We start from the raw sequence: 17795 nt of genomic DNA on the forward strand, positions 1-17795 counted from the left end.
CATACCGTTTTTCCATACAGTCATGGCAACAAGTTCTATTTTTCCAACAAAGTAAGAACAGTACATCATTTTGAGCCTCTTTCTGAAAGGTGGCGACTTCACTGCAGCAGTCTTAACTATTAGAAATGTGTAGTTCAGTATATCACAAATGCTCAGATTCGCTGTCTGAGCGGCTGGGAGCTTTGCGCCTGAATTTTTCCTAATATTTTAGTCTATCCATTTTAGTTCCTAGTTTTTGTTCCAAACCCTTCTCATACTGCATTTTTTGTCTTACTCATTTTGTACAGTTCATCAAGAATTTGTATTGTTAGAAGTCAGCCATGATAGGTCTAAAAATCATGGTTACATTCTGCTACTTCTACCAAGGCCCTACAGACCACAAAACATCAAACCGAAACATGGTTCCATCCAGTAGACTAGGACAGGAGCGTTTCTATAGCTATGCGCCTATTTCCAACTAGTGCTCTTGAGCACTGTTTGCCAGAGCTCATTCTGCTATCATCCATGTCACTTTCAGAACAGAAAACGTGGCTCTTGGAAGGGGGTTCTCTCTTGTTTAGGAATGTAAGTTCATAACCCCTGTTCATGCTCTGGCATTATTCGTTTTGCCCCCTTGCCTGATCTCTCCCATTTGTTGTCTATTTCACCTGACCAACCCTTGTATTTGTTCATCAGTTTCTATGTTTAGTTCTCCTTTTATCTCTTACTTAGTTTATATGTTCTCTCCTTCCCATGTCCTATACTCGAATACTGCCTCTATGTATCCTCTCACTGTTCATTCTTGTCTCACCTATATATATCTCCTATTTTCTCTCCTGGCTCTTTTGAGACTTATATTATTGGCTTGTTATTAGCAGTCATTGCCCTCTCTAGCCTCTTTCATGGTTTCTCCTATTTACTTCTTACTCGATCTCATTGACAGCGGTCTTCTATTTTCTTATATATTACTCCCTCCTGTTTGCTCCTTATCACCTCTCTCCCTTTCTCTCTAGAATTTGCCTTTTATTTTTGTGTTGTTGTCCTCATTTACTCCAGTCAAGTGCCTTTTTTTTTACTCTTCCTCTTTTTTGAGGTGTGCTCTCCCAATTGTTTATTTTCTTACCATGCTCATTCTTGGGCCGTTCTGTGTATTCCTTATTTCATCTCATGAATTCTCTTGTGTTAACGAATGTGTTCCCTATTGACTTTCCTTAGCCCTTCTAGTTCTTTCCATGATTGCACATTTTTTTCTGTTCTCCCAAATCATGCTTTCTCCTTTTTGTTATTTATGTGTAGCATCTTGCTCAGTCTCATTCTTTATTATATTGTTATCTATTTTTCATTATGATGAACAGCATATTTTCTGTCCTTGCTTGGTCTTTTTAAACCCTTTTCTTTGCTTATTATGTACTCGTTGCACCTGTCTTTCGCTCCTATTTGCTTATTGTTGTTTTCCTGTTGCCCCATTTACTACTTTCTTTTATAAATGTACTATGTTCGCTCCTTGCATCAAATTCTTCCATTCGCTCAATTTTCTCTATTTGATGCCTCTTTTAATATCTTCATTTTGCTAATTGTCTCTCTCCTTCCCTTGTACTGCTTTTTCGAATTGCTCCCTAATTTATTTGCGTATTCTTGTTTTTTTATGTACTTTTTGCTCACTATATTTTCTCCTTGCCTTTAATGTTGCCTCGTAATTCGCTGCTTCGTTTTGGTTGAGGCAGTATTTTGGATTTTCATCATTTGCTTCTTATTTTCACTCTTTGCTCTTTCCTATTTCTGCGTTATAGTTTCTTCTTGTTCTTCTCTGAGTTTTCTCCTGTTTTCTCTATATTCTCAGTCCTTTCCCTCTGTCGTTATCGCTGCCATTTACCCCATGTTTTCTTACCTTTCATCCTAATTTTAGTCTCGAATATGAGCTCCTGTTGCTGGCCTTCCACTTGTTGACTAAATGCTGTCCTGAAGTAAATTAATAATGCAACTTTAATATTCAAGCCCATTATCAAAGGTTTGCCTCAGGTTATATTTCTGAATTCTCCTTATCCTGTTTATGTCTAATGCCTGTGGTGTAAAGATTCTAACAATTTGTGAGTTCTCTGACACTGCCTTTTATAGTAGCATGCACCGTGTAACAATATGAAATTAATAAATACTTTAACAAATAGATGAATAATGTCTGTGTGGATATGTTTTTTAGAGGAAATAGAGTAGTTAGTGTCTTTAAGTCTACAGCGGTGCTGCATTGTGTTCCGCTGTACTTGGAAGCAGGTCATTGATGTGTGGTGTAGTAGAATGTTGCTAGGTTCAAGGTGCTTGAGGTAAACATGTCCCTTTTTTTTTTTTATCTCTGTATTGTCAGTTTCATTTAATGCAAGCAGGGAACAGCGATTGTATAAATAATGCAAAAAAAAAAAAAAAAACAGAACATATAATATATTAAAATAGTATACAAGGTTATTAGCGAAAGTAAAGGGCGTCCAGACACATGATAAATAAATAAACATCTTAGTTCGTAATCTCATTAATCCAATTCTCTAGAGACGCCCACAATTGTTCACCCATCATTCTCCTTTTCCTGCCTTTAGCCCTATATATGGCCCTTTCCAAATTATATTTAGCTAATAAGCGTGCTCTCCAAGAAGAAAAAGAGGGGGGCGTCTGGGTTCACCCAATCTTGAGTAATGCATGCCCTCCAAGTTGCCATAAAAATAAAAATAAAGTTTGTCTGACCTTCTGATAAATCGATAGACGATACACCTATTAGCACTAGTTCTCCTGACAAAACAATTATCTGACCCATCAATATTTTAAGAAAAGTTTGAATTTCAGACAATACTGAAGACAATCGAGGGCACGCAAAAAACATGTGAATTGCATCTGCTGCAAAAAGTCCACATCTGTTACATGAAGTACCTACAGTAGTACCCCATTTGCTAATTTTGAAGGGTGAATAATATAGATCAAATAAGGCCATATAATGTTGTGTACGGGCTCTCCCAGTTATTAATATACTGTTAGCCAGAACTATAGATTCATGAATTTTAATGTTGGCAATACCCAATTTTTCATTCCATCTGTTTTGATATAACAGAATATCATCTGGAAGTGAAGCCAAAAGTAAATTATAGTATAAGCCGATCTTTTTTTTTGTAAAAAGACTATCAATAAGTGGGATCCTCTTTAAGTGAGATCGATCTTGCGGACAAAGGGTATTAAAAAAGCTATGTATCTGTACATATTTGAAATAATCATTGCGGGTTAAGTTATATTTGCTCTCTAATGATGAAAAGGGAATTAGCTGACCATCCTGCCAAAGATCACCTATGCAACTAATACCTAAGTTACGCCACCGAGTCATAACTGCATCCTGAAAAGTTGCCGGGAAGATACTGGATGATTTAAATGGGGGATACACCAAGATTTTATCTATGCCCATTTGTCTTTTAATTAACCGCCAAGCACCAAACGCAGCACTCAAAAGTAGCTAGGCTCAATAATTCTCAAAAAGCTGCCTTGGCATTCTGTGCCCATTGCAAATTCATAGATTGGTGGTGAATGACTAGGTGGAATACATATTCTAGGCCCAATTATCAGTGGTGAGATGAACTGTAGCACTGCAGCCAGATAATAGTAAAAGAAATGAGGGACTCCCCAACCTCCTCTTGATTTAGGAAGAATCATTTTTTTGTATGACCTACGATGCCCTCTATACCCCCAAAGAAATCTAGCAGACATTCTTTCCAGCTGTTGAAAAAGAGTCGAGGGGAACACTAATGGGATTGCCCTAAACATGTATAAAAATTTAGGTAGGATCATCATTTTTAAAACGCTGCATCTGCCAAATAAAGATAGATGAAGATGATCAATGCGTTCTAGAGAAGAGTTCACTTTTTTCAGTACAGGAGTCAGGTTAAGTTCTGGGATAGCTGCAACAGGTGATGTAATTTTTATGCCCAAATAGGTGGCCACTGAAACTATATTTAGTTGTGCTGGGGGATTCAGTCCGACAAATAAAATTTGGGTTTTTTGTATATTTAGCCTGTAGCCAGAAAAATTGCCAAATTGTGATGCTAGATCTTGAATTATTGGTATTGCCCCCTTAATATCCGTAGTCAGGACTACTATGTCGTCCGCATAAGCTAAAACTCTATATGTCATAGCAGCCACTTGAACTGGTTTTATATTGTCAGCATTGTTCAGTCTATTTAAGAAAATATCAATATATAAAGCGAAAAGAAGAGGTGAAGCAGGACAGCCCTGTTGAGTACCACGATGAATACTGAAGGGAAGAGATTTCTTCCCACCAATACTAATACAGGAAGAGGGGGCGACGTAAAGTGCTTTTAAAGCCGGAACCATTTTAGGACCAAAGCCCTTACAGGTGAGGAGATCCCAAAGATATGGCCACGCCACCCTGTCGAAAGCCTTTTCGGCATCCAACATGGTGATTCCCAAATCTATATTTGAGCCATGGGCCCAGTCCATTAAAGCAATCACTCGTCTGATATGGTCAGTAGTATCACGATTTGGAATGAACCCATGCTGCAAATGCGAAACAATTGTAGAGATAACCCCAGAAAGGCGAGAGGCCAATATTTTTGAATAGATTTTACTGTCTGCATTCAAAAGAGATATGGGTCTGTATGAGGCCGGTAGTAAAGGTGGTTTCTCCTTTTTAAGGAATGCCATGATAATTGACTCGCTCCAAGAAGGGAGAGTTGCGCCTTTCTGTGCTTCCAAACATATGAAAACTAACGGCTGTTTTAAGACATGCCGGAAAGATCTGTAAAACTCAAGAGGAATTCTATCTGGTCCCATGGCCTTACCCGCTGGTAGAGAAAGAATGGCTGCTTCTATCTCATCCCAAGGGATATCTTTGTCTAATAGGGCTGTCTGTGTGGTTGATAACCTAGGGATATTATTATTGGCAGTAAAGTTTAAGATTGAGTCTGATGTATACGATATCACCTCCTCCATATATAAATTCTTGTAAAACAGACGAAAAACCTCCAAAATTTTATCGGGCTGATCATGGACTTGGCCGAATTCATCCTGTATTTTATTTATAGTATTAAAGATTTCTTTTTGCCGGATTTTTTTTGCCAGAATATGTCCTGACCTCTCGCCCAGCTCATATACCTGTGTCCTAAAAGCAGTGAGCTGTTCTGTGAGTCTGGAAGCAAAATTCTCATATAGTCTAGACTTAAATATGGCTAAAGTGGCTTTGATCTGCTCCGTATCTAGAGAGTTCTTAATGGCTACAGCTAATTTTGTTTCATATTCCAGAACTGCGTTATAATAAGATGTTAATTTACGCTGATAGTTACTTTGTTTATTAATTGAAAAAGAGAGAGTCTCCCCTCTCACCCCTGGTTTAAAAGCATCCCATACCATCTGAATGGAGGTTGATCCCATATTAAACTCAAAAAAATCTTTAATCCATTTTTCCATATGCTCAATGTAAGATGGATCTCTTAAAAACCTCCGTTCGAATGTCCATGTCGTTACTTTACCCAGTGATCCAGAGTCTATTTTAATCTCTATTACAATAGGATTATGATCCGAGATTATTTTTGGGAAAATCTCGTACTTGCAGTCAGATATTAAAATAGAAGATATGAGAAAATAGTCCAAACGAACACATTTTTGATGGGGTGCTGAGAAGAAAGTATAGCCGGAAAGAGAATTTCTTTTTACGAATCCAACATCCTGAAGCCCCAATTCAGAGACCAAACTACGTAATGCCTTAAATATCTTTTTTTTTTATCCTGTGTACGGTGACTCATGAAGAATATCAAAATCTGCTTCCAAATGAATGTTTAAATCACCACAAAGGATAAGGGTGGAAGGCCAGTCTGCAAGTTCTATACTTAAGAAATTAAGCAGGTCGGGATCATCTGTATTTGAGCCATAGATAGAACAAAGAGTCCACGAGAAACAGTCTACTAAGATTTCGGCTATCGCCCACCGACCATACTGGTCGGTCTTAATCCGTTTCAGGATAGCCTGATTTCTTCTACTGAGGATAGCCACCCCCTAGTAGTGGTACCCTGATTAGTACAGCCAATTACATGCCTACCCAAATCAGCCAGCCAAGCTCTGTTATTCCATTTAAGGTGAGTTTCCTGTATGCATAGAAAATCTAACCACATACTCTGTATTATTTGTGCACATATTCCCCTTTTCTTTTTATTATTGAGGTCACAGACGTTCCAAAAACATACTCTGATGCTAGCCATCACAACAAATTAGTCCATGTCTAAGCAATAGGTCACATACTGTCGTATAATGTAAATTGAGTATTAGAGATACTGAACAGTGACAAATAAATATAAATACCAAAGTCCTTCACAATCACAATGTTTCTTAAGGTTACTAAGGTTACTAAAGCTGTCCGTGCTTGCCTCCCCACCAAACACCAAAACCCCCCTCCACCCATTGCAATCCCACCCTTCCCAACACCAACCCACAAAGGGCAAAGGGACTGAAAAGTCCCTCTAATGATGGATAGAGAAGCTTAGAGCTACTCACCGTTCGCTTCCAACCGCATAGGGTATCTTTACTGAACAAGCAAATTAAAGGATAAGATATATAGAATATAAAGTATAGTATTCCTAAAACTCTACAGGATTGCAAAAGGGAAAAAAGTAAAAAACCAGAAGGAAAGAAAAGTAAATAGGTTACATCCTAACATACACAGGCTACAGATTTTTTTAATTTTTTTTAGAGTTTGGGGCGTGTACCTTTCCCTTTCACATCCTGAAAAAAGCCAGGATACCCCTGATGAGCCAGATAATTATCAGCAAAATAAAATTATATATTTTTTCCCCCCCTTTTTCCCGTGACATCAAAGCAATTGTAAGCAGTCCCTAGCAGCTTTCTCTGTAGCCAGAAAATATGTTCTTTCCTTATGGATGACTTTAAGTTTTGAGGGATTAAGTAGAAAGGCCTGAGTGCCCTTGGCTTGAAAAGAGGGAATCAGTTGACGTAATTGCCAGCGTTGTTGAACCGTGGCATGACAATAGTCCGGGCGAACAAAGAAGTCAAGATTTTTCCCCTTACGCTTCCGGTCTGGACGGGCGAGATCATATAAGGCTTCTCGGGCCAGAAAGTTGTTAAGAGTAATCAGAATGGCTCTAGGCATCACTTTTGAGGTACCTCTGGATTGCTTCTGTAGGAATGGAAACCTATGAGCTCTTTGTATCTCAACTTCCCACTGCCACTGGGGGAGATCAGGAAATGCTTCTGTAAAGAGCTAAACATGTCCCTTACCTTCCTCCTGGGTGGGTATCATATCTGTGAGGGATAGGAAACTTGAGTTGTGATTCTTTTAGAGGAGGTTATGCACAGTTCCGGACCCCCGCATCATCCTTATCTATCCCTGTTCAGCCCTCACCTCCTTGTTTTATTTCCGGGAGAGATCCCAAATCCCTCCATCCTCACCCATTTTCATAAAAAAGTATTTATTTCCTCCTCATTCTCCTCTGTTTTCCACTTAACTCCTCCTCTGCACTAGCTTAGGCCCCCCCCCCCCCCTTTTATCTCCAGGTCTCTTTTTTTCTGTTTTAATATTATACCCATGTAAGGTCTAACTTTTTTTAATTAAAAAAAAAAAAAGTGTATAGTAAATTAATATTTCCCTTTTTTAACTCGTCTTGTGTTCTCTCCATTATTTCTAACCAAACGGTTTTATTGTTAATTTATTTTTCCACTAAATGGGTTTCTGATTATTTGGGTTCTCAGAAATGGGGTTTTCTTATTTTTTTCGTCTAAGAATTTACATGCTATATCTCTAGACAGTTTAACCTTAATGGTAGCTGAGCTGACAATTAAGGTCTCGGGTATAATCATGAAATGGGATTTTCTTGTTACGTAGTATGTAACTTGGTCTCTTTGAATCTGGCAGGTTAAGTAAACCGTATAACTGCATTATTCTTTTATATGTGGCATTGACAGGTTTTGGTGACTCGGCAGACATGATCAAAAGAATGCATTAAAAATATATGTATGCTGTCAAGCAACACTTTACTTTGACACTATTTTTCCTTATCTTTTTTTAAAATAATCCTTGTGTGTTTAAACTGTGTCTTCAAGTTACAGCAATCCACAGTCAATAGTGCCTCTAGCACAAATATACAGTGGCGGCTCCTCCGCTGTGGTGGGGGGGCGTCGCCTACCCTGCTTGAGCGCCAGGCAGCAGACAGAAATGGGAAAAATAAAATTATAATAAACCCATTTTATTATCATTTTATTTTTCGTTCTGCTGCAGGCAGCCAATTCTGGGCGGGGCAGGGCCATGAGGAGTAAAGTACGCATGACGGTTTGGCCGGCTGTTTAATGCCATCCAAACCGTCATGCGCACTTTGATCTCTCTCCACCCGAGCTGTGCTGTACAGCTGGGTGGAGTAGAGGCACAGGCTCCTAGGCCCTGAGCGAGCGCTAAACAAGCCCGCTCAGGCCAATCACGGTGCTGCTGTCATGAGAGCAGCGTCTTGATTTGGCGTCTAGGAGCCTGCGCAGTGTGTAGGGACCCAGAGGAGAAGAATCCCGAGACAGCGGCCGGCAGTGCAGCAGCAGGTAAGTGGTTTTTTATTAATTTATTATATTCCCCCTGCCCCCACCCCCTCTTTCCCCACCTCACCACTTGTTAAAAAAGCGAGCCGCTACTGACAATAAATATGTTTGTGATGTGCATTAAAACTAAAAAGGGTGTATCCACCTGTTCCAAACAGACTTGCCTGCTAGGAAGCACCCGCATTCCTCTATTAAAATTAATTACATGCAAATGTAATTTTTTATATTTAGAATTTGTATTGAAAGTATATGGCCACCATATTTACATGAAAACATGCTTTCTTTTTCTTGTTTTTATTTTTGTGTCAAATGCGTGCTATAACGATTGTCCTCCGCGCCAAGGCCACGCCTATTAGCTTTGCCAATACCTGCTTATTTTACTTTACAAAGGAATCTCTTCTCTTTCATATCAGGTGTTTGATTCTTATTGTTTAAGTGGTATGTATAAAGCTCATCTGCCAGTTTCTGTAGGTGCCTGTGGTGTGATGTCTGGTGGGGTGTGACCATATAATTGTGTGGCCCCTAGTTGGCTAGAGTTCTCATTTCTTTGTGTTACTAGACGTCCTGTCCTCGATCCACTGTGTGTGTTCCCTTGTCCTTTGTTCATGTTCCTATGTCTCTTTTCCTGTACCAGTATTCGTATGCCCTTGTCACAGTGACCTTGCCACGGTGACATGGATGTTAGGTGATAGACTGTTTCATACACGTCAATCAAAGCACTGCTAGCATCTTATAGCACAGATGCCTATACACAGGCCTGTACTCAAAGCATTGGCTACGGTTGAGCAAGGAAATGCATTGTATTTTTGAAAACTGCAGATCTGTATTCTTTTCACGTACACTTTTGAATGGGGCTTCAGCACGTGAAAGATATGAGTACGTTTTTTCGCGGCTGCGTGCAGCGCACGCGCGTGCGTGGGTGAGTGCGTCGGTGCGTGCATCAGAGTTTATAGCACCCCCGTCCCTTCTTTCTGATGCTCTGAATGGGTTTCTTGCTGTCACTCGGCTGCCGTCAGCCATTCCACGCTCGTCCCCACTGTGCCGTATTCTATTTATACATGTTATCACTTTGACGAAGATGGAGACGGCCTGGATGCTGCTGCTGCCCAGATAAGATTGCTTCTGTTTGGAACAGTGAGCTAATTTACGATAACTGCTTCAGTCAGCAACATGTCTGTATCTCATGCTGCCAGCAACTTCTTGGAAATCAGGCTATTCAACTAAGGATGCCTTTCTTCTCTGTGAACAAAACAAGAATGAAATACCTTTAAATAGATTAAACAGTTCAGCACGAATTATCTGTTTCATTTTAGAAGGCATCAATGTATGCAAAATCGACTTTCTTTGAAAATTGACCTTTCTGGCTGATCAAAAACTGTCTTTGCGAAGAATTCTGTGAATTGAATTGTATGTTCTTTGCAGGAAGAAGAGGAGTCCAAAGCTAAAGCTGACAAAATTAAACTTGCTTTAGAAAAGATGAAAGAGGCCAAAGTTCGAAAGGTAAGCAAGGACGCCATGTTAATGGATGTTTCTGTTTTTTTGTTACAAAGAACAAACCATGGTAGGAAGGAGGGATCTAAAACGTTCTCTTTTTCGCACAAATTGTTTTCTTGCCGTTTTGTATTTGCAATTAAACAACGGGGTTGGTGTTTATGCTTTAAAAAAGCTCCAATTTGATAAATATCCTACTGTGCCCGTTTCTGTTCCGAATCTTATGTCAAACATGTTCTCCCTCCACAGTGCTTTAAGTGGGAAAAAAAACCTGGGGGTGCTCTAAAAGGGGCGTGGTTAATGTCTTGAAGGGGCGTGGCCTATTCAAGTAGGGGCGTGGTCTAAATCAAAATAACTAGCACTGTGTGCTTAAGAAAATCATGAGTACCGGCACTTCTCCGTGTTCTCCCATTGAGTACCGGGACAACTGGTGCATAAGTGACTGTCACTCTTTGTGCTCTGCAAATAGGCAAAGGATCAGATGTGCATGTTTTCTGAACACTTTTACATGAGTCACTGATGGTCACCGTGAGCAGCTCGCATTGCACTCAACTCCTACTACAGAGCTCTCAATAGTGGCCTGCCAGACCCAACTACAACATGAATTCACACCCAGACATATGGAGGCAACTCAGTTCACTGTGCTCTATACAAGAGCTGCATGACAAAAACTACAGAAACACAGCATCAGCAAAAACAAACACTTACGAAAAGAGAGATGAACTAATATATGTGAAATGTAATCAGAGACTGCAATATTGATATGGATTACCTTTGGGTTTTTACAGTTATTGTGGAATAAGCAAGGCATGTGGTTGCCTGTAAATGTAAGGACACGAATATAGGGTCCGGTAGGGAACGGCTTCAAGTCAGTTTTTTATTACTAATGGGTATGAGACCGAGAGGACCCGTCCAACTTAAAGGCCTGAGTCCAAGTACTTCCACTCGTTATGGAGGAATGGAAGGCAATGTCCGTCTGAGGGTGCACAGACAGTGATAGAGATGTTGCATTGTATTGATCGGAGTTAGGTGCTCCTGGGCGTTTTTTCTTAGCCAACTGTGCAGACTTCAGGCTTGGAGTGACTGGCCTGTCAGTCTGATGCATGAGTGGGCCGCACAGAGCTCCTACGTGCATCATTTGGAAGGTAAGGTCGTGTTTGCAGAGGGATATGCCTTTTCTTGTCTACTGCAAGCCCCAGCAATACAGAATGCTAGTATTCGGTGCTGCCACTCTAAGGGCAGAGGCGCCCAGTGTCGTCGGATCGTCTGGAAACAAACAATGTGTGATGCAACTAGGGCGATTACGGGTCAGAGGCGCAACTAGAGCCAAATTTCGGGGGGGGGGCTGAGCAAAAGTTTCGGGGGGGGGGGCTGAACTTTAAGCAATAGGCAGAGTGGAGCTGCAGGGGCTCTTAGAAGGGGTGAAACAACAGCGAGGCCTCATTAACATGCAAATGGTCTTTTAAAGACCTGTGAAGTGCTCGGGTGCGGCTGCTTTTTTGCCCGGGAAGGTGTCTCATCCCGGGCTGCCACACACGACGGGGGGGGGGGGCTGAAGCCCTGTGAGTCCAATGGGTGTTGCGCGCCTGTTACGGGTTGCATATTAACTTCGGTCTCTGGCGGCACACGATGTAAGGTCTTATGCGCTTACAGAGTCTGAGCACCGGCAGTTTTTTTTTGGGCCCTCAAAACGGGTCCGAAAAAAATAAATAAAGAACGGACTACCTTTAGTAGCCACGAAAATAGAGCCCGATAGAGACCCGTTTCGAGGGCCCCAAAAAAAAACTGCCGGTGCTCAGACCCGGACAGACCCGGCCCACTTAAAGCCCTGTCCCTCCATTTCCCACCCAGGTCCTTCTTTTCAGATCACCACGAGCCACAAGATCAGTTTTCTCTAGCTAAGATGAAACAAGAGAGAACTTTTAGACGCTTTTAAATGGATTATTTTGCTAGACGTGTTTCCCCCGATTAACTAGAGCTATATTTGAAATGCCTACCAGTGACCCTTGCCTGGTTGGACAAGAGTTAAAGCGTATAGTTGAAGAGTTCTATTAGTTCTTTGACACAAAGGAAAAAAAGAAAAAAGATAATGACTTCCTGACACAGTTTGGAAAACAACAACTTCCCTGGGATGGTCTGAAACAGGGCACGAGTCGGGGGGAACACGCGGGTGGACGGCGCCAACCCACTTTTTTCACAGGGTGAACGCAGTCCACCCTGCCAAGAATTCTGGCCATAGTGAATAATGTGCTGAACTCGTTCCGGTGTAATTTCCAAACACCGGGACTCTTTCAGCAGCGCCTGCACGTTGTCTGCTTTCCATCTGCAGCAACGCGCAGGTGGGGACGGGGCTTTCTTATTTAAGACTCCTGCTGGGCTCATAACAAAGGCCGAATTTGAGGGGTCATCGGATCTCCTTTTGTTGGAGTCTCTTGGCTGGGAGCAGTCAGGAGCCTCACACCTGATGCAAATGAAGCGGAGGGGAAACAAAGGCTCACACCTTGTTAGCACTTCAGAAATACTTAAGAGAGGCAGCTGTTCACTTTGTTTAGTCCCTGTTTAGGAGATATACATGCACTGTAAGAATATCAGATGTGTTGGTCTTTCCCAGTATTTACACAAAGCAAATTGCATTTATATAGAGCTTACTTACCCTGATGACGTGTTGAAATAATTTAAATACCACTATTTGTTCTTGTATAGCCTTACTCATTCCTGTGCAGGGTGTCAGAGCGCTATACATCAACCCGTGCATATTACATGTACAATATATTATATGTTTGTACATGAATGTACAGGATGTGTTACATAAAACTGGGAGATTGCAAGGTGTAGACGTCACATATCATCTTCCATAGCTCACTGTGCTATTATCCTTGCAATGCGCTCAAACGTACACATGATAGACCGGCTAAACATATATGTGAGGGCTTTCGATCTGATGTCACTTCTTGTGATTCCACTTCCTGTAAAGTCGTGGCTTGTGATGCCCCTTTCTATAATGTCAATTCCTGTGATGACATGTGTGATGCCGTGCGCCGTGATGTCATGCGCTGTGATGTCGCTTGCATACTACCTAACTAGGTTAGTTTCCCCACTTCGTTATTCAGGTCTCGCCTGACCCAGCGCATGCCCTGGTCTGGCAAAACTTTTTGTGAGGGCTCAAAAAAGTGCTACCACTATAGCCTAGAGCAGGGGTACTCACAAACTTTCTCTCGGGGGCCAAATGTACAGTGTGGTTTGTGGCCGAGGGCCGCACCGGTGGGGGCGGGGTCAGTGGTGGAGGGGGCGGGGCTAGAGCAACAAAAAAAACTGACCATGAGGTTGAACACAGACCCCTGCAGCGGACGCATTCGTCCACTGAGCCGCCAGACCCAGCATACACACACACATATGTATACAGTTCATTGGAGATTTGTCCATCAGAAGAACCGCACTTGAACACAAGCTGCTTTTCCCCACAAGCTTTTATTAGGTATGGTTCTTCGCGCTTGCCTGTAATTATTCACACCTGACTGAGCCCGACGCGTTTCGATGACTCTCTTCCTCAGAGGCTCACACAGTCAGTAGTATGCGAATGAAAGTTCCCCGAGTCCTTGTTTGGCAGTATATCGTACGCAACGTGCTGTCTCATATAGAGCAGCCCATTTGGTCATACGACATACTGCCAAACAGGGACTCTCTCTCTCCCGGTCTCCCGCTCTCTCTCTGTCTCCCTCTGTCTGTGTCCCTTTGTCTCCCTCCCTCTCTGTCTCCCTCCCTGTCTCCCCCTCACTCTGTCTCCCCCTCTCTCTGTCTCCCCCTCTCTCTGTCTCCCCCTCCCTCTTCCTCCCTCTGTCTCCCTCCCTTTGTCTCCCTCTGTCTCCCTCCCTTTGTCTCCCTCTCTCTCTCCCTGTCTCTCTCCCTGTCTCCCTCTCTCTCTCCCTGTCTCCCTCTCTCTCTCCCTGTCTCCCTGTCTCCCTCTCTCTCCCTCTCTCCCTGTCTCCCCCTCTCTCTCCCTGTCTCCCTCTCTCTCTCCCTGTCTCCCTCTCTCTCTCCCTGTCTCCCTCTCTCTCTCTCCCTCTCTCTCTCCCTGTCTCCGTCTCTCTCTCCCTGTCTCCCTCTCTCTCTCCCTGTCTCCCTCTTTCTGTCTCCCGGTCTCCCTCTGTGGCCCTCTGTCTCCCTCCCCCTCCCTCTCTCCCTCCCTCTCGGTCTCTCTCTCTCCCTCCCTCTCGCTGTCTCCCTCCCTCTCTCTCCCTCTGTTCCCTCTCTCTGTCTCCCCCCCTCTGTCTCGCTCCCTGTCTCCCTCCCTCCCTCTCCCTCCGTCTTCTACATCTCTCTGCCGCTCTCTGTCTGAGAACTCATTGTCCTTGTGACGAAAATTAAACATGCACCCATTCTAAAACCCGCCAAGTTCTACAGGCCATGCTGATCTGTAAGTGGTAACTGGTTGAAGATTAGATTCTGTGTGCTGATTTTTGGCGTCATCGGTGATCTTTGGCAGTTGCCAGCCCACAAATACAAGCCCCCTGAATATGGGCCAAACGTACGTTGAAAATATTTTACTGTCATTTATTTTTGGAAAATGGAAAACAAGCACAGTCCAGCAACATCAGTGGACAATTAAACTATGCGTCATTTCTCATGTTTATTCACATCTTTGCTTAGAGCAGTATGTGGCAAGAAGGAATATCTATTTACAATCATTTAACCACCTGTGTGGCAGCTCGGGATGAGACAGCTTCCCGGGCCACAGCCGCACCCGAGCACTTCACAGGTCTTTAAAAGACCATTTGCATGTTAATGAGGCCTCGCTGTTTCACCCCTTCTAAGAGGCCCTGCAGCGCCACTCTGCCTATTGCTTAAAGATTCAGCCCCCCCCTCCCCCGAAATCAGCTCCACTCTGCATAAAGATTCAAGCCCCCCCCGCCGAAATTTGGCTCTAGTTGCGCCTCTGCTTGCGAGGCACTGGTTTTGCGCATGCCTCTTTCATCCCTTACCCAGTGAATGCGGCCCCCGAGGATTAACAACAGGCGGAATTGCAGTTGATTGCCAACTGTCTGTTGTTTTACACGAGGGCCGCATGGAAAGGTCTGGCGGGCCGCAACTGGCCCGCGGGCCGTACTTTGAGTACCGCTGGCCTAGAGCTACAGTGCATGTGCGCGGGCGCGCGTGCCTCACTTTCGCGGTCGCAGGGTCGCTTTGATGTTTGATCGCGATCGCGATCACTTTCACGGCCGCTTTGATGTTCTCCGCGAGCCAGGTTTTTTTTCCTGTTTATTACTTTTATGTAGTTATGGCGGCACCCGCGCTTTAGCTTAAACATTTTAGGCTAAAGTCGGGTGCTGAAATTGCTTCAAAAATAAAGAAATAGACAATTCTTTACTTTTGAAGCAATCTCGGCACCCGACTTTAGCTTAAGATGTTTAAGCTAAAGCACGGGTGCCGCCATTACTACATAGAAATAATAAACAAAAACAAGCATTGGCATAGCCAATAGGTCTCGCTTTTGGGACCTTATAAGTATTTAGTTATGCAACTGTTGCATGGCTAAACATTTTATACGGTCCCAAAAGCGAGACCTATTGGCTATGCCAATGCTTGTTAGGACTTGTGCCCTGGTCTGAAAGTATTGAAAAGTTCAATATTAAATTTACTCGTATAGCACCTCATACCCCTCATGAGCACCTCACCACTTCTTGGTGGGTAGGTAGCTTGCTACTCTGTTGTGAATGTTTGGTTATACTTTGGCCTGGGTGAAAGCGTTTTTGTCTTGTGAATGAAGACCGGGGAGGGAGCACTCCTCTTGTGTCACAGAGAGCTTAAAGATTGAGTGCAGCAAAGGGGATTGAAGCATGGGGTTGCTGATCTCATAAATACCCTCATTTTACTTCATTAGTAGAGTGGAGTTTATAATGTGGCCCGTTTAGGAAGAGTTTTCATGTTGTGTTGAAGACAGGAGGTGTTGCATCAAACTTGTGTTTAAATGCCAAGTGGCATTGCCCACGGGTGCCTTTCCGAAAGATATCTTGGTGAGGGAGGATGCAGTGCAGGGTTTGCAGGGTAAAGAAAACATTTCTGGTAACTTTCACTGCCAGGTTTTCTATTTAAGTTGAAGCCATCAGACACTGGCCATTTTCCTGTAGGTAGGGTAGTAGGCTTCTCTGTTTTCACAGGTCAGAATCTCCATTTTTGTTGAATTTATTTTCAAGTGGTTGATCAGCATCAATTAGTCCCTGGCACTGAGAAGTGGTGTCAGTCAAAGGAGTTTTTATGTGTCAGATTTTCAAGCTTGAATATGACCTGTGTGTCGTCTGAGAAGTTGTGAAAAGTCAGACTGGAGTGCTTGATGGGGTCTAGGAGGCGGAAGAGCAGGGGAGTAGCCAGATAAATGCAGCATCCCTGACTTCTGACCATTGGCACTGAGTGAGCTAAACATGCAATCCTGACCACTTCTAGGAAGGCCAGCTGATATTGTTACTCGAAGCTAAGTTTCCTTTATTCCTTGTGCTTTCCTTTACGTTTTTTCATCTTTCTTTATTTCCCTTATTCACACTCTTATTGCAAATTCATTTGTCACTAAACATATCCAGTTATTTTGCCAAACCATTGGTCCTAACCTCAAAGCACAGTCATGGTATCTTCATTTATGCAGCTCATTTATTAGCTTCTGCTCCATCTTGTGATCTTGTGGCCATTGACCAGGTTACGGAAAACCAACCATAAAGTGCACAGTTCCCAATCGAAAATGTGTTAAAAATATCTATATTGTGAGTTTCGATTAAGATGTAGATAGGGCTCCATATAGTCTGTAGTTGATAAAGATAAATAGATATTGACAGGCAGTTTCCACTGGAGCGGAATGTTCTAATAGCCTTAGAGCCCTCCGTAGCGGGCATTACCGGCCATTAAAGACCCGTTCTTTGGTTAAAGACCCTCGCCTTCGTCTTGGGCCTGTAACGCTGGAGCAGGCCTTTAATGGGTGGTAGAGCCTGCTACGGTGTGCTCTAACACTTTAGTGGATGGGGCACATGTTGCTGTACAGCTAGAATATGTATCCGAAGAACCCATGCATTTCTTTCAAACAAACAGGAGGTTGTGTATCTGAAGAACCCATGCATCTTTTTCAAACAAACAAGACGTTTGTGAACTACTTGCAACAACTACTCCCACAACTGTGCAAATTGCTTGTGCTTTTTTTACAAGAATGCAACTATTACCCTCATAGAAAATATTACAATACCCACACCCCCATGTCCCACTTCAATGAAGTCCAGGCAGTCTATATCATTAATTGTGTTCACTCATGCCCTAGCATGGGCAGGCATTTTCCCCTCTTTCAAAAATTGAGAGTTTTTACCCTAGGTCTTGTTTCTCCTACTCCGATCATCAAAAATATAAACCAAGGGTCTATCAGGCACTTTAGTATTCCTAAATATTTCACTTGCATTTAACTCTATTAACTCTAATTGCCTTCTGGCTTTCAAGTGTCTTAAGTGAGTATGGGTAGCTTGCCCTCTTCTGGTTCGATTTCTTCATAATCAAACATCACTATCAAGTCACACCGGACCCTCAGCTCTCACATACAATTTCCATTAAGATGCGATTTCCCCCAGGCTCTGGACTCTGGCCCGCCTCTTCAACATTTACTTGGTCATTCAGGCATACCTTTTGAAAGCATGTGCTACCAAATATCTCATGTGTGAAGATTATACATACATGTATTTCAAACTTTTGGAGGTAATTAAGGAATTTAACTAAGTTATCAATGA

At 42.7% G+C, this 17795-nt stretch overlaps 1 protein-coding gene across 1 annotated transcript in view; it reads left to right on the forward strand.

The window, feature by feature from the left end:
- Positions 1-17795, forward strand: part of APBB1IP (amyloid beta precursor protein binding family B member 1 interacting protein) — a 788839-nt gene that overhangs the window by 367284 nt on the left and 403760 nt on the right. The window contains exon 6 of the mRNA XM_085631699.1: positions 9976-10053. Coding sequence (XP_085487825.1) covers positions 9976-10053 — 78 coding nt within the window. The remainder of the gene's footprint in view (positions 1-9975; positions 10054-17795) is intronic.

This window comes from Triturus cristatus, chromosome 10 (genome assembly GCF_964204655.1).
Source record: "Triturus cristatus chromosome 10, aTriCri1.1, whole genome shotgun sequence".
In the NCBI taxonomy this organism is placed as follows: Eukaryota; Metazoa; Chordata; class Amphibia; order Caudata; family Salamandridae; genus Triturus; species Triturus cristatus.